General features: G+C 36.3%; 1 protein-coding gene across 1 annotated transcript; it reads right to left on the bottom strand.

Moving 5' to 3' along the window:
- LOC113699135 (protein arginine N-methyltransferase 1.5) lies at positions 1-22,526 on the bottom strand. The gene is made up of 23 exons (XM_027219260.2): positions 22,199-22,526; positions 15,145-15,262; positions 13,896-14,005; positions 11,222-11,311; positions 11,026-11,091; positions 10,269-10,348; positions 10,112-10,187; positions 9,934-10,020; positions 9,420-9,504; positions 9,078-9,169; positions 8,929-8,964; positions 8,761-8,829; positions 7,518-7,586; positions 7,378-7,431; positions 7,189-7,263; positions 4,616-4,708; positions 4,392-4,495; positions 3,726-3,774; positions 3,518-3,604; positions 2,825-2,930; positions 2,516-2,603; positions 794-887; positions 1-547 (listed from the first exon to the last, which is right to left on the bottom strand). Exons 1-23 carry the CDS (start codon positions 22,334-22,336, stop codon positions 464-466), a joined length of 1,950 nt encoding a protein of 649 aa, XP_027075061.2. The 5' UTR covers positions 22,337-22,526; the 3' UTR covers positions 1-463.
- Positions 22,527-24,244: the final 1,718 nt, after the last annotated feature.

Genomic DNA, 24,244 nt, shown 5'->3' on the forward strand with positions numbered 1-24,244 from the left:
TTTGTATGACTTGAACGATGCATTTCCAATGGGCAATACCTGAGTTTACAATTTGCTTCTGCCATTTGTACATGAACCATAATCTGGAATTCAACAAAGTATAATAAATGTTCTCACAAAATTGAGTCTTTGGTGGACATTCTCTTCCATGTTATTAACCTTATCCCCTCTAATGCCCGCAAGATGTAAGCATGTTTCTGACGGAAAAAAAAAAACACCAACAGACTTCCAAACAGAAGTCAACAATCTCTCCTGTTGCTTTCATGAAGGTCGATCTTTTTCCCGCAGTAATGGATGAAGAGGTTGCACCAGCATGTGCCAAATAGGAATACAGAGGGGCTCTGCCATCATTGGCATCCATCTCATCGTAAGCAGAAACTAAACTGGCAAGTGCTTTCTTTCCGCACTAGATCAGCTATATCAAATCCGCCTCACTTCCATGTAAGACCTTAAAAGGGAAGTCCTAAAGGCCCACCCAATATGACCGACCATTAGGGTTTTGTACAGGTGTAGAGACAGGAGAACTTACGCACCATTCATACCAAACCTAGTTCACATTGAAGGAAAAGCAATGCATCAGCACATAGTTACCAAAGACAGAGCAGAAGAAATGAATCCCCAGCTTCCAAATAAAGATCCTGCCCAAGCAATGGCAGGGAGCTAGGAACTGGTTCAAGAACAAAAGAGGTTTTTCTGGGTCCGGGGAACAGAACAGGTGGTGGTGCTTGAGGAGAGTATAAAGTTTGATTCAATACCTAGATAACTACTTAAGCATGCGAAGCAAATCAAGTACCTTGGTAGAACCACAGCAACGCCATAGGTGAACTATTAATGGAATACCCGGCTGGACGCAGACTGGTGTCCTCAATGGGAAAAAGATCGGAAACCTGCAAGATCAAGATCGTTATCAAGTTAGAAAACACCGGCATGCTCTGTAAGCTATTTAAAATTAAGTTTATACATAGAGAAGAAGTAACAGGCTTCCAGAGATAGAGATATCTGGGAAACAAAACTTAAAACATTTACCCTCTATGTTTTTATCGTAGAGTCTTGGGTTCATGCATCTGTGTATTTGCACTTTTGTTGTAAAGATGAATGCAAAACCCAAAATATATATACATATATATATATATATATATAAAGAGAACATGCTTGGGGATTTAGAAATGGAGAAAAAGAAATATTTGCCACATAAATGCGCTTAAAAGAGTAAAAAACATATTGTCTCAGTGGGTATGTTTCTACATCACTCAACTATGTTCAGTTTCAAATGTGATTCTTAAATGCATAGTTTACGCACTGTCAGTTTTAGAGTAATCAAAGGAAATATTAAACAAGTCACCTGATGGTCTTTGGGATCCTTCAATGCACACATAACAAAAACAAGAACTTAAGCATTTCAGGGGGTTTGGGGGGGGGGGGGAAGAAAGAAAAAAACATCCCTCAGGCCATTCCATCTTTTGTTCAATATCCCTGATGTCCCCAAACCCTCCCCCTCCATACCACTTCACACATGCAAGCCCTCACCGTTGACCTCATTCAATCCACAACCAAAACCAGAAATATTTAAATATTTCTTGTTTGAAAAGACAAATGTTGCTTGAATATATATATTTTTTTAATATGAAATTAGGCAGTGACGATCAATCAATGGTTTAGTAAGAGATGCAAACTCTTTTTAAAGGTAAAGCCAGATGCTTGCATTCTACCTTATACAACACTAAGCAGTGAATATTTTCAAGTTGCTGCGAATGATGTTAATAAGAGATTTGGCAAATGGGGCATTAGGAAGGCAGTGCAGCAGGATGGGCTTGATGGATGAGCCAAAGTGGGCCCAGATATGAGTGGTAGGGAAATTCAATAGGTGCACAAGCTGGGCTGAGGAAGGAAGAGTAAAGCACTAAAGGAGGATTTTGTATTAGGGGCTTCTGGGAACAGCAGGACTTGTAGACTAGTTTGGTGAAGGAGATGAGGAGGGATGGGGGATGCTGAGGAAGTGGAGGTTTTGTTCCTGGGTGGTTGGGGAAGGGGGGGGGGGGTGCGTGCGTTGTCAACTTGCACCTGAGGTGGATTTTCAGGGTCAATGGATTGAATCTAGAAGGCAGCAGAATCAAAAGTTATAGCAGGTGGTGGTGTTTTTTTTTTTTTTTTGGGTGAGGGAGGGTTTTTAATCAAGGATGCAGGAAGAAGAAATGGTACAATAGAGTATAGGTATATTACGCATGGACTTGAGATTTTTCCATGTAACATTTCCAAGAACTCAGCTTTTCAAAATTAACTCATTGACACCATCTACGAATAGAAGGAAATATGCAAAAGGATGGTTATTATTTCAAACAACAGAGGCACAGAATTGGGAACTTAGGGAATCCATCATTATCAACTTAAGCTCCATTTTTGAAGGTCTTACAGTAACAATCATTGTGAAGATATAGGTGCATAAGGTTATTACTCATTACGTCAGGCTTACTACATAATTTGGTAGGCAGAAAAACAAGAGCCACGCAAATCATACCAACTAAACATGTTAGATGTTGCTGTTGATGGCTCAATCCCGAGATGTACGTCTTTATAAAGTGTTGCATCAAAGTAGCCAGCAAACCCTATAATTAGGGGCTAAACAGTTAGTCACAGGTAGATATGAAAAACATTATCAAAGTATATGAAGAAATGCGTTTCTGTAATGAAATTATGTAGTGGTACCCAATCTATTTGCCTAATATTTCAAATCATAATTCCTGATGGCTATCTATCAAATGCTTAATCCAATTCCCAACAGTACATGACTCTAGATATAAAGTAATATAACTTTAGCTATACCTACCATGAACCATTGCTGATCCAGTGTCGCAGGGAATCTCAAACTCAAGTTTCTTATACCGATCATTTTTTCTTTTAGTTGAGCTCTCTGGATGAGCAAAAGTAAACACCTAGCAAAACAGATAACTATTTTAGCTAATTCCTGTCAATACACATACATAAAGAAAAAATTCACTATAGCATTGTATTAACTATAATACAGGCACTTTTGGCATTTTTGTTCTTTAGGTTTTCAGGTCATAATTCTTTTGGTATTCAAGGTCCCTTAGAGAGCTGGATTCAAAATTTGTCATCAGCTTCTGTCACAAATGATGAGGATTCAGAGATATACATCGTAAGTTTTGCAAACCCTTGTTCAGAAGCCTATGGAGTACAAATAGAAAGCTGATGGTTTTCAAAGATAGTCATTGGAACGAATATGTCAGAAGCTACTGCTTTTGACAATGTAGAAATATCAAAAATCTCTAGCACAGTATTTTGTTCGAGCGGCCAGTTAAGAGCCACTGCTCCACTTTCCAGATCTGTACAGATGAAACGTGGATACTTGCATTAGTTCAGCCATTTCTGCCTAAGCAATTGTTCTCGCAATTGTTATGCTTACAAAAAGTTAATGCGCATATGTTATACTTTTTGAGCCTTTTAAACAGAATTATCTGCAACATGGTTCTCCAAATGTTTCAAAGAGAGATGAACTCACAGGTTGGGTAGAAGCCAGCCTAGCTACACGATGTAGTTTAACAACATAAGCGGTTTCAAAGTGCAAAAGATCTTTGTGTGATTTGACCTGCAATAAATACAAGACCAGCCCGTGCAACATGACAAACATTACAAAATTTCAAATTTCTAGCAAAATAAAAAAGAAAGGAAAAAGTTAGTTAATAGAACCAAATGACAACAGAATTTACATCATTGTAGAGTTTTGATGCCGTAATAGGTTGGATAAAGCTTGTATACCTGAAATGGGTCAATGACGCATGTGAATAAAGAATACATACCCATCAAATTTACTAGCTAAATTTACAACACGTGAGATCAGTAGTTAGGAGAAAAATAAATCATTTCCACCCAAATGCACCATGCCAAATATTTAAATAAGTAAAAACATACAAAAATAATACTTATTAAGAAGACCCCACCCATGCCACTATCTCCTGAAATTTCATTGCAAGTCCATGACATGTCTTTTACTTCTCCTGTTACGTGGCATTTGTATATCCTTTCACCATATTGCTCTTGAGATTCTAGTACTGGTCAAGCAGTAAAATTGACCGCGTTTCACCAATATTCAGTATTGGTCAAGCAGTAAAATTGGCTGCTCCTCACCAATATTCAGTATCAACAGCCACATACTAGCTTCCTATATTCCCATAAATGCCATAACTTATTGGTTATCAACTAAGAATGTTATGTACAGCCAATAATTCAGCATGGTTGTACAACTGCAGAAATGGAGATTATGATCACATTCTGGCCGCATGGGTACTACAACTGTCAATAACCCCCCAAGTTTGATGCGCACTGACACAGATAACCAAATTAGTAGTTACATAGCTTAGAACACAATTACATACGAAGAAGGAATTGAAATTCCATCAGGCTTCAAAAATCTTTGTGCTCCATCAAGACACTCTGGTGATAGCTCATTGTCACCAAAAGAACCCAGCAATTCGCTAACCTAAATAAGATGAGAATTATCAAGAATGTTAGCAGTTCTAGATGGAAAAGAAACCATGTTGCAGTCTTATGCAACTTCACTTCACATCCTTATAAATTTACAAAGAAACATTTCACCTACCAGAACATCAGCTTTCTCGGGAGCATCCCAGCAACGCATGTCACAAGAAATTATAATAACTTCTTTTTCCCAGCCCTCTAGCTTGACCAAGCTCTGCTCAATAAATTCGAACAATGCTAACACAGGTCATGTGATATTAATACTTGCTTGCAAGTACAGAAAAACAGTCCATTCAGGAAGAAGTTAGGGGCAGACAAGCTACCATCCCATGCAGTTTGAAAACAAGAAAGCACGCAGTTCTAAATGTTGTATATGCATTCTTTGTTATAATTCATTAAAAGGATAAGAGGAGGACGGCTTACAGAGAATAGACAACTTTACACTCCGCAAAAGTAAGAATTAGAGGACCACATTTGTCACAATGATTACCACCAGTTCAGTTCTCATGAATAAGTAAAATGCACAACTTTAAATTTCATACATCTTAACATCATAAATATGAATACTTTTTTGCAAGTGGCCCTAAGAGTTCCTTTCTTAAATGAAGGCAACTTCTTGATGCCACAGGAATGGTGTGGCCTTAGACTCCATCTGCAGCTTGGACAAGGTTGGGCCACATGCACATATGCAGCCTGGCAAGCCCTGTAGTACATGAGAATTCCGAAGGCCCTGCTGAGTTTGGATACTGAATAGCAAATTCTAGCAGTTAGATGCATTTGATGGGCTTCTCTTAAGTGAGAGAAGTGAGGACTCATTTTGTTGCTCACAAATTAGGGTACTGAGAAAACTCTCATTATGTGGTTGTTCATTAAGAGATTAGGCATGCTCACATGAAGATAAACTACTCTCAGTTAAACTGCCAACTCTTCTTTAAGAAATTGGGCCTTCTCACTTGAAGATAAACTACTTGCTGAGCTGAAATCTTGGGAAAATGTTCACTAAGAGCATTAAAGAACATTAGGATTCTTCAACTTGTTCACCTTTTCTACTATCGTCATATTCAACCTTCTCCACCCTGGCATTTTCAAGCTCCCTCCATCTTTCTTTCTCTCCTCTAATTTCATGCTCACATGAAGACAAACTACTGTTTGACCAGAAGTGCCAACTTTTCTTTCAAGTTTTTGAGCCTTCTCACTCAAACTATTTGTGGAGCTATAATCTTAGAACAAAGCTCTTTAAGAGCATTATTGAAAATTAGGAATTCTTTAACTTCTTCCACCTCTTCTACTCTCATATTATGCAAACCTCTCCACCACCCTGGCATTTTCAAGCTCAGTCCATCCATCTTCCTTTCCTCTTGAATATAATTGCCATCTTTGCATAGCACTCTTACGCTTCCCCTCCCTCCATCCCCCCTATATTGTTGAAGTAGTAACAGTGTCAGTTCCAAAGATGAAAGTGAGTCCATTAGTCAAGTAGACTTTTCAAAAAAAGAGAACAGATGTAACAGTTCGGTATAGATGACGATGCAGGAAAGGGTTTTGATGTTGGGACGGAACATTCAGGTGTGTGAAGATGATAGTGAGTCCATTAGTCAAGTAGACTTTTCAAAAAAGAGAACAGATGTAACAGTTTCAGTATAGATGAAGATGCAGGAAAGGGTTTTGATATTGGGACAGAACATTCAGGTGCATGAAGATGATAGTGAATTCGCAGGGGAAGAAAGAGAATTGAAACGAGAGTTGCCCCAAATAGGAGAGGGACTTGACCTGAATTCTCCTCTAAAGGGGGACCCGGCCCTGATGAAGATGAACTTCCCAGGGACGTTGGGCTGGCCTTATAAAGACTGGCTTCATCCCCCAACAATGGGGCCCTAGTTGGTGACCTCCATGATTGGCCTCTTTCAACTGAAGTTGCGGATGGGCTCCACACTGGTCTCAAAGTATCTTCTCTCATGTTGTAGTTGGGTTAGGTGTAGAAAAATGCCCCTCTAGGACATTACCTACCTAAGGATCAAGGGTAAGCTATATGTGTCGTCATCCAAATGCTCATATTTCAATCCATCTAGATGGGGGTACTAGAATAAGAAGGTTAAGTAGAAGCGTCAAGGGCTGTATCTAGCAAACTTGACTGAGGGAGCTCAATGTTTCTGAAGATGATCTTAGACAATCTCAACATGACAGAAATCCTCTATTACAAAGACAAGTAATACGTCTCAAGAGGTCATAAAATTGGGGTTCCTCCGCTTGCAATTTCTAGCTTTCCTTGTAACAATGAACAAATATAGCAACTAAGCAACATAGAAACTTTTATGCTACTTAACAATACAATTCATCAAAATTTACAGGATTATCAAGCTGCTATTTTGTCTGTCAATCCATGAAAAAATGCAGATTTTCAGATCTCCAACAAAAGCACTATATTCTACATCAATTTCACAAGCAAGCACCATTAATCATTTACTTAATATATTTCAGAATTGGATTTGAGGTTGCTACACCCCTTTATGGAAACATAATCCTTCTATGAGTTCTTCATCCCACAAATATAACAAGTGCAAAAATGAGGCCTGTAGCTAAAACAAAACCAACCAATAAAGTTGCAGAACCCTCAAAATGTGACTGCACGACTTTGGTCTAGGTTGGCAAATGCATTTATAGCACAAAGATCTGTATTCAGGAAATACAACTTACATGTAGAGTAATAATTGCATTTGGATTTTTTTCTACAGCATAAACTCTCAACTTCCTCCCTGTTTCTTCAGCTGCCTAAAAACAACAATAATCATTAGTTTCAAATCCTCTTCAACTATCATGTCTACAATAATCATTAGTTTCAAATCCTCTTCAACTATCATGTCTATATATGATAAGGCATATCACCTGCAATGCAGCTCTGACAAGAGGCCCTCTGCCCGCCCCAACAACCATCAATACCTGAAAGTAATCAAACCAGAATCTTTCAGATTCACCAGCCATTATAAAGTTAAGTATATCGCACCATTAGCGACTAAACATCTTACAGTAGTCAAAGTAGATGCTTCCTCATCCGAAACCCTATCCAGCAAAGCTTTAGAAATTGCTCTTTGGTACTGCCAGACGTAAAGCATCAAGTAGCATCAACATAAACTAGGAATCTGATTTAGCCAGTTACTTCATACTAATGTTTTGAAGGGTGAAAGCATTAAGTAAGGTATTTGCAAATGGTGAGGCGAAATGAAAGTACCATAGGGTGGGGAAAATTCATATTTTTAGGTATTTTAACATTCAAATAATTCCTTAGATGATTCCTTAGATGTGAGATATAAATGCATTGAAAATGACTAAAAGGAAAGAGACACACCATGCATGTCTGTTCAAGTGAAGAATTACTTTCAGCTATATTAGAATTTCAGAAAGGTAACACTGAGCATTCATCCGGTATATGTTGGTAACGGGAAGAACGCTTTCACTTATTCAGTACGACCCTAAGCTATCACATTCCAATTCCAACAAACTTCAGACACTACTCCTCTTTGGCAACATACTTTTTTATTGTTTCAAATTGTTATGCTTTACTCCATGAATTTCTCCTTTTAAGCGTTTATGCAATCTCAACTGTTAAGAAAAATGTAAAATAGAGCAACTATTGTCCCTTCCTCCTCTCCCGTGTACTTGCAGGCTTTTCAAGCTAAAAGTAAGTTGACTGAAGCCTCAGAACAATGTTGTACACATAATAAATCGTCCCAGACTGGCCCAGCTTGAATGAATATCTTGAGTGAGTCACATTTGGGCATGGAGGTGTTTCAGTTTGCTAGTTTTAACTCATGAGCCCACTTACATGTGTGTACAATTCTCTTATGAAAATGTAAACATTCAGACAAGTGATTGAAGGGAAAAACTGTAAGTCAAATATCAGAACCAATAAATGGAGATTCCCATGCAATTGAAGTTTGTGTGAAGAAAAAGACAAATTAGAACACACAGCATTTCCTTCTTAGCAGTCCACACTATGTTATTACTTCGAAGACAGGCGAAAGAATGGCAGTTTATAAAGTTCTTACAAATTTATATTTCTCCAAAATATGACATCATAATACACACACAGAGACAAGATCTAATGATAATTACAGACAAGTAAGATTGTTATTTCCGAAGAAAAAAGTAGACATACAACAGTCCATGGTGTTTCATCATAATTTTTCTAGCCTATCTAGGATAACTATTCTCAAGTAAAGGCCAGTCACCAGGTCCATGGCAAACTTGGCTTTCCGAATGAGAACATACCTGTATGTATTTTACTGTGTCCTTCTCAAATGTTTCATAAGTTTGAGCCTCCAGATTATCCATGAGAGGCTGCAGTGGAAGACAAATGACAAAACCCAACAATCAGTGAAAAAGGATTGCTGTCTGAATTTGAACAAAGCAAATAAATCTGAAGTGGGAACATTCTACCTGCAACGGTGATTGCAAGTAGTCCCTGTAGCCAAGCTGATAAAACAGCAACAGTCAAACAATGCATGATATACTACCAACTAAAAAACAAAAACAGGAAAAAAAATTACTGTATGTGTGCCTTTCTTGTATCAGACCGGGAAGGCTACCTCAAAGCGTTCTTGCTCTGGAAGAGGATCCATCCTTTGATACAGATAAGCAACATAGTCCAAATAGGAACGCAAAGGATGTAGATGAAGACCTGACTAAGAAGATAATTATAAGGTAGAGGACACTAAACAAACTACTTCATTATGATCAAAAAATCTAAAGCATTAAAACATAGGAAAACCATCTCAATAATCACAACAATGCAGCTTCATTTCTCAACCACTAAAAGTGAACAGAATAATAAAAAAGAACTTCTCCATCAAAAAGAAAAAGACAAACTCCAAACACGTTCAACAAGTATTTGCAAGGCACTTTTCAATGGCTAAACGACTATGAGGTACCTTCATTGTGGTTATCAGAATTATTGGCAGTTGTATCCAAATTTCCAGGAGGCAGACTGTGTAATTGTTCCCCAGAAATCACTATCTGAAATATATAACAAGATTAACTCAAAAAGCAGAGAGACAGAGATCCATAAAATTTTAAAAATACTGCACATCAACACAGTTAGATGACATGGAATCACTTTATAAATGATGGCCAAGTCATTTTGCAGGATAGGACACCAACCATTTGCTAAAACAGTCGAGGAGGAAAAAAAACAGATCCACATTCTTCACAGCCCTCTTGCTAATGAACTAGCTAGTACTATCGACAGCATATTAACTAATACGACAATTAAACTACCTCACTAGAGAAGAACTCCGTGTATGATTTATGAATTTAATTTGTAAGGCAAAAAAAAAAAAAGCAAAATGAACACCAAAAAAATTGCAAACAGAGATAAGAGACATAATGCCTTTGTAAACCAAATAGAACATCCCTCAAGAGATAACAATTGAAAAAGAATGCTACCTGAATTGAATGATTGAAAAATGCTGCCATCAGGTTTTGGTGGCGTTTAGATAGACATGGATAGCCTCGCGCATTCGTTAGAAAAGACTGGCAAAGCAGTAGAGTTATATTCCTAAGCACCTTATATCAATGAAAAAAGCAAAGCTAGACAGCGCTGCGAGACAGCAGGAGTACATACATTGCTACTGATGATGGCTGCTCTAACAGATTCGCCAAACCACCGTCCAAGAGAATTTGCAGAAGGTAATGAGGGCCTAATAAACCAATAAAATTAGCTTTCGGAAGTTTGTGAATTGGAAAGATGATCTACATTTTAAAAGGTCACGAATACTCACAAAACATGAAGTGCAACTGATAACTGACTATGATGTTCACATAGTAGACGAAAAGAATTCCACAAGTACCAAGAATCAATCTGCAATTCATGCAATCAGATAAAAACAAAAGTCACAAAAAAGAAAATCATACATTACGGGTAATAAGAAACCCAAAAACATTTTAAATCTTAATTTGGAGGGTCACTCTTTTTTTCCTTTCATTTTGAGAAGGTAATAATTTTATAAAGATGCACCAAGAAGGCACAGCTCAAGATTAAAAAAAAAAAAAAAGAAGTTATCTTCTTAGACCATGTGACCCCAATCACAAAAAATCAACAAAAGAATAACTAATAGCTGAGTAATTGGCATATATCCATAAAACTAAGGGTGTCACAGAATTAACATTTGAGCTCTTCTTGATTTTGATGGTTTCCATTGGAAACTTTGCTGTTCCACACTCTCCACAGCATCCAAAAGATACACAAATCACATATCTCATCCAGCTCTCTTCCTTTTGAGTAAAATTTCCAGCTTGGTGTCACTCTCACGAGATGCATACTTTGATGCATCTATTAATTTATAACACCAAAACAGAAATTCCCCGAAAAAAGATTTCTTGGGCATTTTTATTTCCCCATACCATGCACTACATGTAGATAGATAACAAACCCTGCGATATAATTTAATAAATATCTCAAGCAGCTAGAAGTGCTAGAACTATATATTTCTACATCCTAAAATGCAATCCACCCAAAATGTTTGACCATTAACTCACCATATGATCAGGATTTGCACCTCCAGCATCACTGTCGGATTTCTCTAGTGGAATCGTAAGCCATAACTTCACACAAAAATGCAGTGTGTAAACAAATAGAACAGTAAAATAAAGAGAAGATACACTAAACAGAAAAAATAATAATTCAAAAAAGCAGATGGTAAACTTAAATTTGAGATCCAGTTTTGAATGGAACCTGCATACTGGTTAGATTCTGCAGAATTTCATTCACGCATCTAGCATAATTGGCACAGGATGGTCCCTTGGGTGAAGGAAGAAGACATGCCTGTAGGAAAAAAGTAATCAGTTTCTTACACATATATGTAAATACAATGGGATGAAAACATTCATATGTATAGAAAGAAAATGAGACCTTAAGCCTTCAATTCAATTTCTACCAGCTAATGCACTGATACCATTTACTTCTTTAGACTGACAACATTTATAAACATAAAAAACTCTCAGTAGCACAAGAAAAATAATAGTGCAAAGATTTTCAACATAAATGAAACCGCAACTTCCTATTACTTTCAAGTTTGTATAATGAATATGCACAATAGCAATCATTATGAAAATAAGATATTCATGAAGCAAACTTTTAAAATTGAAGGAGTTTTTTTTTTTTTGGGGGGGGGGGGGGGGGCGGCCTGCTGACAGTAAAAAGAAAAAATAAGAGGAAAGAGAATTAGAAGGGAAAAATCATAATGAAGTAGAAAAATGAACCTTGCGCTGCCAATTTGCAGATTCACTTTAAAATGGAAAAGCCAAGGGCATATGTATGGGTTGCATGCACAGATGCAGGAATTATAACTTCTGATTTTTTTGGGGATAATTTCAGAAACCTCCCTTGAGTTTTTAAATAATTTCATTTAGCTTCCTCGAGGTTTTAAAAATTACACATACCTCCCTTGTCATTTAAAATGACACTACCACCCTTAAATATTTTAATGACATTCCCTTATTTGGTATGTTTATACTTAGAATGACTTTTAAAATTTTTTTTTTCTTTTTCTTCTTATTCCTTTTTTTAGTTTTTTGCCAATAAAATTATAGAACTACCACTATTACCTCTAGTTCCTATTGTAACCAAATGTTGAATTAGTGATTTTTTTGATGAATTAACTTTCTATGCAATCCCATATTTTTGTTGTTCTTTATTTTCTATTTTTTGGTATTAAAATTAATAATAAATCAAAAGGAAATGGCCCAAAATCATTACTAAATTATGATAATCCCACTACTTGAAAAATTCATAAACTCTAAATGAATTATTTCAACATTTTCTTTTCTATCTTATAAATTTAAATCCATAATAAAATACCATCAAAAGTATTCTATCATACTGATAAAATTATTATTATAGTTGTTTATCAAATAGTAGGTATGGACATGAAAAATTTGGTACCTTCTCTCATAATTATACTAGATAATCTTATAATTGTATAGGAAAGTAAATTAAAACTCATTACACAGGGGCATTTTTGGATATTCATTTAAAAATTTGACAAGTCAATATTGTTTTAAGGTTTTGTCACTAAAACTATCAAATCAAGAGAGGTAGCTGTAATTTTTCAAACCTCAAGGGAGCTCAGAGAAATTGTTAGAAACCTCAGGAGGAGGTTTCTGAAATTATCCATTTTTTTTGTTGTGAAAGGGGGGGGGGTTTCAGGTGAAACTTGAATGGATATAGTTCAGGGGCTGCCTAACTTATACAAGGCCTAAACTTAGGGGTATGAGGTGTAATTCTTAAGAGGATATAAGACAATGTTTTAAGCCCTTTAGGGGCAAATATTTGGATTTCTAACATCTTTGGGGAATGCACTCCCCCCCCCCAACACTCGAAAAAACAATCCAAGAGGTCTGCCTATGATGAGTAGTAGTAGCTCCGGAGGCCTAAAATGTCAGGGCAAGTGATGATATGCTATGTTAGGCACTCTTTGTTCTACCCCAACATATCCCTGTCGATATCACATGACACGGGTACTGTTAGGCACTTTGAAAGTTTTAGGGTACATTGAATTTTTGTCATGTGGATGTTGATAGTGCAGGAGGAGGAGAGATGGCCAACAGGCAAGAAACTCATGAGTGGGAAGTGAAGTGGAACATTGAAGCATATCTGTTCACAGCTCAGGGACCTTATTCTGAACAAGTGCAACCGTTATGCCTATCTTATATTCAAACGCCACCCATCCCCCCCCTCATCTTCCTTCCCATTGACTAGCAATCAATACTAAGGTCCTTATTCCAACTAAGTGAAACCCTTGTGCCTATTTCATATTCAATCACCACCCATCATCTCTTACTTTCCTTCTCATTAACTAACATTCTTGTCTTTCTTTCTCATGAAAAAATCAACTCCAATTTTCCACCAACAAGAGAGCCATGAATAGATCTGATCCAATGTTCCACTTCGTTTCCCCTCTCATGAGTTTCTTACCCGTTGGCCGTCCCTCCTCCTCCTTCAATGTCCACATGACAAAAAGAATCAGCGTACCCAAAAATATTTCAGGGTGTCTGAAAAAGATCCCATACCAGTACCTGTGTCATGTCACATCAAGACACAGGTATGTTGGGGGCAAAAAAAGAGTCGGAGTAACATTGCTCAAATGTTTGTTGAAAATTATTGTTCAAGATGGCTGGCCAGAAATTTGTGCAATGGAGGAATCTTGAACTCCAAACCCCACCACATCAGCAAAACGTAAGATCTACATCTCCAAAATTTTGAGGTCCATATTTTACGTAAAAAGGACACCAATTGCAGTAAAACGTGGAAGACAAAAAATCAGTAAAACGTGGAGGACAAAAAACCAAAAAAATCTTCTATAAGTAGCTAATTTACCAAAAATTGCAAAAAGTGTTAACTTACACACCTGTAAGGAGAGGTGGGAAGCCCAAGATATCTCCTGCTTCAGAGTTATTTCAGAATCCGTACGAAGCACTTCATCTTCAGAATCCAAGTCGATCCAAGAACTGATCTTGCCTAAATGGCACATGGAAATCTTGTGTTAATACTTGCAATAGAGATCACATACGAACAAAGAAACATATGGATGGACAAGCACAATGACAGCAACTAGATCAAATAAGCATAAGATATTGCCAGAAACATACAAACTCAAGGCAAAGCATTCAAGACAAAAAAATGAGACACCTGGAAAGTACTCATTGGCCTATTAGATCCAAGCAAATATTCCACAGTGCAAAGAAATGTGAAACTTCCAAAAAAATGCTTTTTCCAATATATGCTTTGCAAAAATTACATTCCCCTACTCAAGATTTAGTAAAATTAAACTCAGCCAGATGGAGTATGTGATGAATACAACTAGACCAGTATAGATTGGAAAACAATTACAGATTCGACAATTTCAATTCCTCACACTAAAGAAAATGCATGCCCTCACATTTCAAAAATATTTTTAAAAAAAAGGAAAATTATGCACAATCACTTTAAACATTATTCAATGTCGGAATCTCAAATTGTCCTCCTAACATAGAGAAAACATGTTCATAAGTAAATCAACTTCAGATAGTAATGACAACAAGCAAAATCAGTAAAAGGAAAAACTTTTAAAGAAGAATTTGCTGCTGAACAACCATTGAGGGCAAAATGGAAATCGAAAGAATACAATCAAATTAAATTTCCGTTTGAAAGATTCCTTTCCTTAAGTGTTGTCGTCTCATTTGGTAAATAACCTCATTGCAAATATCACTATTTTAGGGTCATTCAAAATCAGTTTTTCATAACCTTCTGCCGTAGTTGGCGGAATATATCTCAAACTGTCCTCCTAACATTTAGAAAACATATTCATAAGTAAATCTACATCAAATAGTAACGACAAGAAGTAAAATCAGAAAAAGTAAAAGCTTTTAAAGAAGAATTTACTTCTAAACAACCATTGAGGATAAAATGGAAATTACAAGAATACAACGAAATCATATTTCCCTTTGAAAGCTTCCTTTCCTTAAGTATTGTCGTCTCATTTAGTAAATATCCTCGTTGCAAATATGACTATTTTGGCCTCATTCAGAATCTTTTATAATTTCCCACCTTAGGCGGTGGAGTATATCATCTCCAACTTTCATGTATCTATGTCAATTACCACAAGAAGAAAGCCATACCAACAACATGACCACTCCATTGTGAGGGGCTAAGAACTAAGTCTGAACCAGCAAATGGCAGTAAACCAGCTCCATTGCTTCCATCATCCATTAAGCTAGGCCTGTATGTTGGGTCCATCTGCAACATGTCAATTTTCTTGGATGAGATATACAGCAAATTGCGCGCCATTGATCAACCAGAATAATTTGCGTCATTAAGCAAAAATTTGAAATCAACACAATTCGTAAAACCAGATGACATTCAGGACAAGGCAAAGAAGACAATGATAACTGAAAGAAGCTAAAAATGATAAAAAAAAAAACTTAGTCACATAATGCAAATTCTGCAAGTTGGGAGATCCATAGGACTTAGAGCTGAGAATAAGCTGACCATATTCAGTAAGATGATATGGCTTTAATTACATTCTTATGCAGAAACACTACTACAGTTTTCCGCTAATTCTTTAAGTTAACATCAACTACCAAAAGGGTCCATCCAGGTTCAAAAGTGACGATGCACAATGAAATTTAAATCCTCAGAGAATTGAATAATTGGAAGAAAGGGAAAATAAACCTTCCAACAAATGAATAAGTCACCAGAATATTTACTATACACAAGAAGAACTTGCAGTCTCAAAATTCTTCTTTGCTTCCATCTCCAAACAGCGGATAAGAAATGGATACTTTCAGTCAACATAATTGCAGAGTACCTCAAACACATGCTTACTTTAGAGTTCATTATATGCAGCACGATCAATTTCAGACCACAGTTGGAGACAAGGATCAGCGAAAATGCATTGTTCAATGAACAGAGACCAAAAGTCTCCTCAAGAGATGACATACATAAAAGAAATATGCCAAGTTTTTGCCTCCTAACAATTACTCTAACAAAGGAGGTAGGGCAATATCCATGGACCACAAAATCCAGGGAAATTACTCCAAGTTTCTGCATAACCTTTGGAGATGGTTAGGACAGTTCAGAGTTCCAAGAAAGATGTTTAAGCATATGCAAGCTAATGTGTTTACCATAGACTTAGGTAATTTTATTTAACAGGTGTAGTTTGGTCAGGTCAGCCTTATTAAAATATATGCAAGCTAATGTGTTTACCATAGAAAGTAGGTATTTCCATTTAATAGGTGTAGTCTGGGTCAGATCAAGGTCAAACAATTTTGGTCAGTAAATGTGTCAGTCGGGTGTGTACTGAGAGTTCAAAAACTCCAATGATTTCATTCTCCAATACATTGATGATGAAGTTATCATCTTCAACATAAAACTAGACAGGTAATAGCTAACGATCTTTAGCTTTTCTTGCCCTCCAATTAACTTTAAAATTCAGCTCTCCCATTAACTCTTGTAATGTGACACATAATATAACACCATCATAGCATAAAATACCACCAGAATTGCCGAGCTAAAATTTGCGCTTATGCAAATATATTTATGATCATACAAAAGTACACGTCTATGATTAGCAAAGGCAAGTGACCAACAAGCAGGTAAAACAATTTGCACAAAAAATGCTGGTTGATGATGAATGAGAAGTACCTACTCATTATGGTAAGTATGGAGCTAAAACTAGCTGTGCCGAAATGCAACCAAAGATGATCATTCCATGAGATCCAAGACATATTAGACCTTTCCAGTAGGAAAAATAGAAATCGCTCTCGAATAATGACATTATCCACCTCCTAAGACGGGCATGCCTCAAAACATCATTCAGAATTACACTGCAAGTAAATAATGCGAAGTGAAAAAACATAGTTCTAGAAAGCCATTACACTAATACCTGGTGGACAGGTATAGTTCTCTTAAAACCAGTAAACCAACAGACTCACATCAGGGTTTTCATATCAGTTGTCAGAAAAGTTCATATAAGACCAACCTATAAAAGATTTAGCTAATATCATTACAAGTAAACCAATTACCTTCATCTATCAAGCACTACATGCAATTAAATGACAAGGGAAGAAAAACCTCAAAATTTTAAAAAATATCCTGCTTATGCACTATACCATATTGAAGTAAAGCAATTCTTTCTTCCATGATGCAAGAAGATCTTGCCAACAACTTTTCTTCAACAAAGCAAAATATCACTCAGTAACAACTGTAACTCTTCAACAGAATGAGCTAATCCCATAGTCATCCATAAAGTAAAATTTTCTCAAGGACGAAGACCTTTTTGACAAAGACCAAAAGCATAAGCCACAAGACTAGTAAAGCCTCCGACTCTCCTTTAACATATAAGTATCTAAGTCCTACATGCCTAAACTATTAAACTTGACACATCCTCCACAGTGGGGAGAATTTCTGATAGTTAACAAGAAACCGAACCCATGACTTCTGGGAATTAAATAAACAACTTAAGTTGACCACAAGAAGATAATAGCATATCCATAGTGAGGACATCATGGCACCTCCCAACCGATTAGAAAGCTTCTTGCATAAAAGTAGTTTTACAACCCTCAACTTAAGCTTCCACTACAGGTTTTTCCAAAATTTGAAGTCTCATATTAAGCATACTTGGCATATAGTAGTCACAATACAATTCCTACTGAGTTTGCTTTGGTCTTATACGTTGGACCAAAAATGGTCACATGAGATAATTTCTGTATGCTGGCGCAGCTATCCCGAACGAATAACCAACTTCAATATGCAACCTTGTATATATCCAACACATTGTAGTCATTGAGAAAACCAGACATAAAAGTAGGTAACTATTATCTCATTTTTGTTTGCCAAAAGACCAAAATTAAAGTACTTAACCGGAATTTTAACTTGTGATTTAGTCATAAAAATGCGATTTAGTAGAACTACTAAGTAGAAAAGGGTAGGTAGGTTCCAATCCAATTAAAGCATTTGAATTTCTTAAGCTTTCAACTAAGAGTTGTCAAAAACAAGAAAACAAATTATAAAATCTATCTAGATTATGAAATTTTTGAAATGACATACAAATTCAAAATGCCTAAACTGCTGAAAACATTAACTTTGCCCAGATTTAAATGAAAAATAATGTAGCTAATAGCCAGTAAGTACACTTTTATGTTCCACAATCTAAAAGTAGAAAACTAGGAACTATTAGCACAATGATATAGGTAAGCGCACTGACCATTCACACTCACTGCCAGCTATTCAGCTGATGTGTGATTGGCTAATTAGCCACCAAATGCCAAAGGAACACTGCATTTATGTGCAAATTTGTCTGGCAGGAAATATAAGACTACCAAGACACAAGGAAAAAAAATTACCAAGACACATGATAAGAAAATCCAGAAAAGTTGCTTAGCAGAACATGGGAGATCAATGGCTAACTTTCACAAACTAAATGTCAACTAGTGAAGACTTTAACCCTCAAGCGATCTACCAGGTACTGACCTAGGACTTGGATTTATCAACGACAATAGAAGCAGGAAAAAGAGCACCGAGAAACACTGAGAGACATGGGGCTGTGGTAAGCAACTTGTATTCCTATTAATTTTAGGACAAAATCTCATAAAGTTTCAAAATCGAGTTTTAGTTTTTCCCTATTTTCTTTGAAAATCAATTAGTAAGGTTGTCAAGAAAGGAAAACCTTCTTAACACATGATTTCTCAACAATAGAAGGTAGACAACTTCCTGAATCTTTTCAGGTATCAGGAGAATGTTAACTCCCTTGATAGCAATTGAAATTCATATGAATGACAAGTAGCATTCGACATTAGGTTTTGTTTAGTTCATAGAACTAATAAATGATGTTCCAAAATCACCAGGAAGTGACTCGCTCAGGTCCACTACACCTAACTTATCCAAATTGTCCAGCATGGTTGTACTTAACTCTCAACGTTGCTTTTAAATGATTGATTGAATTATGACTTATCCCTACTTGCTTGTTCTGTGTAAATTAAGTTCACTTCCTTGTCTTCATCTCTTACTTTTTCTTCTTTTTCTGGTTTCCTCTACAACAACATAGTATGCAATATTGACCGGGATTTTTAGCAACAGGCAACAGGTACCAAAATTTTGACACTCATTTTTAGTTGTTAGAAATGGAAATATGGGTTTACAAGACCCCACTGTCAGTTCTCGAATAGCCATCCCCACCCTAGTTATCTATTCAACCTCCACATTTTTTTATTATTCTAGAGAAAATGGAAGAGAAGCGATCAAGTAAAGAAAGTGAACTGAGATGTCTCCAGCATGCACAACAAACCACCAGGCCCCCTCATCTTAACCTTCCCTTCCATTATTGCTGCTTATCTCATTCTTCCCTTTTCCCCACCTAGGCTGCCAACTGCTCTTTCTACCTCTCTGCCTCAAAGGTTGTCAATGCATGTTGGTAGAAGTTATAGCAAAATTTTCGGATAATTGAAAAAAATTCAAAAATATTTACAATGCCTCATAAAATTTTTTAGAGCATACAGGCTGAAAAACAATTAGTAATTTATGGAATTTCATTTGATGTATTATCTGGATTTTGGTAATCTATGGTCACCATTTTACTGGCCAATTCTTTTGGATCTTCTCCTGAATTTTTCTTAGCCTAGGCAAGTAAAGGAGTTCAACTATGCATGTATGGCAAAGAAAAGTAAAAGGTAACAAAAGAAGGGCGTATCACTTTTAAATCTCATTCCTATATCGTAACAAACTCCACATAAGATAAACAGACTAAATATTGTCTTACAGCCTTTTCACACATTAATAGTCCACTCAATTTTAGCAAGAGAAACAAGGAAGCACAATGATAGATTTAAAATGCGCTTGAAATATCTCTATTCAAAATCTTCTAGAATACATCAATATTGGACAGAGCCTCCTTCCACCTACAGCGCATCCATGTTTACACCACATGACACGAGTGTCGGTAGGTACAGAGTACATATCTGACTCAGTCAATCTCAAGTGGGTGTTCTGACTTTATTTCCATCTCAAGGCTCTGGTTCTCAAGATGAGAAGCACACAACCACACTATAATGTTATAATGGAAGAGATAGCAATGAACCTGGTTAAAAGATGGTGTCGTTTGCATTAAAAAATCAGAAAAGAAAAAATAACAAGAATGAGATGGAGAAGATGGTGTTAAGTGAGAAATGCCAGTAAAAACCAAAACACCACGTGAGAGTTAAGTTTAACCATGTGAGAGAAATAAGTCAGGTAAGATAAGCATGGTCCGATCTGAATGATCACTCATTGATAATTTTGCAACATCTACTACTAATTATTGATTTCTTAAATTGGCCAACTCCTTCCACATAAGACTGTACTATGCTTGATGACATTAATTTTTTCCTAGTACTCAAGAAAGTTAAGGAGCTATCTGATTTTCCTTGATAAAGTATTTAATATAGAAAAAATTCTCTCTCTTGAACACCAATTACTATCCACTTAAGTATTCGTCACATATGAAAATTAACAATGTAATATGAACTGTATGAAGTTTTTTTGGTGAAACAAGTATGAGAATCATATGTTGGTGGAGTTCACCACTTACCCATACTTGACTCATTTGACTCTTTTGCACTATAGCATTACCATGTACTTGTACATGTTAACATCTTAATGGCTAAACACAAAACCCACCTCACCCTCGTAACATAGTGTTGGCTAATACCCATGTTGGATGTTGTTGGGCTCTTTTACCAAAGAGCTAGCTTTTGGAGTGGGAAGGCCCAAGAACACCCACCATTGGATCAGAGCCCGGTTACAACAACTCAGCCCAAAAAATTTCAGGCAATCTAGAAAATAATCACGCCAAACTTAGGGCCCGATGCATGAAAGGGAAATCATTGGGTTGTCCCACATTGGTTGTAGAAGGGGCTAGGTGTTGGTTTACAAGTGTAAGAGAAAAACCCCACCCTTAGCTAGCATTCGGGGTGGTAGGCCCACTAGAGCCTAAGACATAGAACTACCCAGCAAACCTTGTTTTGGAGGTTGATTCATAGAAAGGAAAACGAGTTTTATAGCATATATTGTACATTCTATAACTCCAAACGCTTCATCAGTAAAGGCTCAATTGCTTCTACCAAGATGCAGTTAGTAAAACATGCAGAAGTGACAAGGTAAGATGACAGCTGGCTAAAGACCTGTTTCAAGGTTATTTTGATGATAAAGTCAACTGCAATTAAATTTTATAATATCCTCCTTATTTTCAAAGACCTAAAATCAAGATTAAACTCTTCAACCTACCGTCAAACTGGGATAATCAAGTCCTAGAAATTTTACCCATTATGAAAATGGACAAGGAGTCTAAATAATGTCGCGTCAACAACCAATGAGAAAAGTAAGAAGTCCAATGTTCAATATTCTCAATTTCAAGGCTATTTGACGCATCAGAATATGCTGTCGGTGATTTACTGACCATTCACACATAGCAACACAGCCTTAAGGGCTGATATTGGTGTGGCTGGCTAATTAATCACCAAAAACATGCAAAATTAAATCGAACAAAAAGCATGAATTTGGTGTAAGCATTTTTTTTGTAGCATTTTAAACTCCAATTTTACTCCTATAACCACTATAACTAACAACATAACTATCATTTCATCAAATAAATATTAAAACATCATAAATTTGCTTTAATGGTAAAAATTTGAGGGAAATCAGTTCATACATAAGAAACAAAAAGCTATTTACTCCTATATTTCACAGACATTCGTTGTGCATTTAATCATCCACATTTTCGACCAAAAAAGAAAAATAAATGTAAATCAAACACAAGTTATAAATATCTAGTGCTTTTCTCAAAACGTTAGACATGAGAATACAGACTAACCAAAAGGGACACAAAGAAATAATGGGAATGCACCATTTGAGCCACTTCATCAATTAACTACTAAACATCAGAATTTTGCGTTAATAACAAAAATTTTCATGAAATTAGTCCGAAACAAAAAAAAAATAAAAAACTATATATCCCTATATTGCTAGACATTGTGGTGCGCTTAGCATTATTTCCACATTTTAGACCAAAAATTTAAAAAAAAAAAACACAAACACACATGCACAACCACCAGAAAAGTGAACGTAAATCAAACAACAATAAAGTACAAATTATCTAGTGCTTTCTCAAACTGTCAGAAATGAGAATACAGACAGACTAACCAAAGGGGCTACAACGAAATCGAAGCCGCCATGGAGGTTAGAAGAGAGAAGCTGAGGCACGTCGTCGCTGAACTCCGTCTCCACGCCACAGTATCTAGACTCGCTCTTCTCATCACCTGTCCTCTCTCCAAGCGGCATTTTCCTTCAAGTTTTGGTTAATTGTGAGGGAAATTGAGAAGAATTTGCAGGCGGGAGCAAGAAGAGGGTTTTAGGGAGGGTTTTGAACTTTATATAGGGAGTAAAGAATCGAGAGGTGGTCTGCGGTGTCGGGAAGCTAGGGTTTTGACTACTGCTGGAGTCGGACCGGTGGAGTGCTATTTGGTCATTTTGCATCTGAAATTTTGAATTTTGCTGTATGCTATCCGTCCAAAATTTTTATTTTGTGTGTATATATAATACAAGTAGATGTATTATTTTATCCTCTCGTATCAGTCATTAGTTTTCTCCTATCAATCTTATTTTATTTCTCAATGCATGAACTATAGAGTTATTTGTTTAGTCTACTTTGGTGCTCATGATTTATATTTATATCATATTCTTTTTACCTATAATGTCTTAAATATATCATATTCATGATGTTTAAACCCAAAAATTCTTTTAAAAAATGAAAGGCAATTCAACAAAATAGCAAGATCGGGTTCTTTAAGTACACATTTGACCACAAGTGAGTTCATGCTACAACGACCTACAATTCAAACAAGACTAAAGCCACATATTACGCAAGCAGAAAATTCATAAAAAACTATTCAATGATGTTGAAATGCACTTGCGAACCATCGTTGTATTCTGTTGGCTCCGTTAAATAGTTGCTACAGAACATCATCACTATTAATAATGGTGTTTTTGTAGAAGCAGGTAAATTTTCTCCTTTTATCACTTTCACATGTATTTCATTTCTTAGAATCTTAACTAATGATTTTTGTTCTTATATATCAAAAGACACACGTAATAATCCCTCTTGCATCGAAATAGAAGGAAGATTATAGTGCTATAGACTGCATTGTACAAGTAATGAAAAACACGATAAGTTACTTTCAATCACTAATTTACTATATTTTAGAGTTATATTAAAACAAATTATTTGATTACAGGAGATTCTTGCTACAATTTGTGAGTAACATAGTTTTAGAAATAGCCAGATCATTACCATGTACTATGGGATAGTTAATCAAACACATATAGACTAAGCACTTAGGAAGCTTGCCAAAATGTTTGTGGTTGCTACTGACATGCCGCTTCGTGATTCGCTGAAAAGTTGTCGTCCCCCATGAGCTATGCACGTGACTGAATGCTTGCAAATTGGGTCTGTTGTACATATGTGAGCCAAAGGGTAATCCTCTCCCTCACGTAATCTTTATGTGACAGAATGGAATGGCCCTGAAAGTGGTTGCTAATATAATGGAGTGGTTGACTTCATACTATGGTCACTGGACTCAATCTGAGATTACCATTTTGTCCGTTTGGTTTGCTTTAATTTACGTTGGATCTTTTATTGGATGTTAGAATTTGTGGTTTTATTCAAGATTTCTTGCATCCTTCTACCGATTTCTAATGCATGAAAATTGAATTGATGAGTGTGTGTCTCGAGGTAACCACTCTGCACTGCAACTCACCCATCCATCGTTACATTCTCTCTCATCTTCTCTCTCCTAATTTTTCGCTTCTCCGTACTAGACTTTTGAAGATCCATTTTTTGAAAAAATCTCCATCAGATGCTTGCAAATTGGGGTCTGTTGTGCATTTGTGAGCCAAACAGTAATCTTTTCCCTCACGTAATCTTTATGTGACAGAATGGAGCGGCCCTGAAAATGGCTGCTAATATAATGGAGTGGTTGATTTCATACTATGGTCACTAGGCTCAATCTGAGATTACCATTTTGCTCATTTGATTTGCTTTAATTTATGTTGGGTTTTCTATTGGATGTTGAAGTTTGTGGTTTTATTCAAGGTTTCTTGCATCCTTCTACCGATTTCTGACGCATGAAAATTGAATTGATGGGTTTGTGTTTCGAGGTAACCACTTTGTACTGCAACTCACCCATCCAT

This window comes from Coffea arabica, chromosome 7c (genome assembly GCF_036785885.1).
Source record: "Coffea arabica cultivar ET-39 chromosome 7c, Coffea Arabica ET-39 HiFi, whole genome shotgun sequence".
Taxonomy (NCBI): domain Eukaryota; kingdom Viridiplantae; phylum Streptophyta; class Magnoliopsida; order Gentianales; family Rubiaceae; genus Coffea; species Coffea arabica.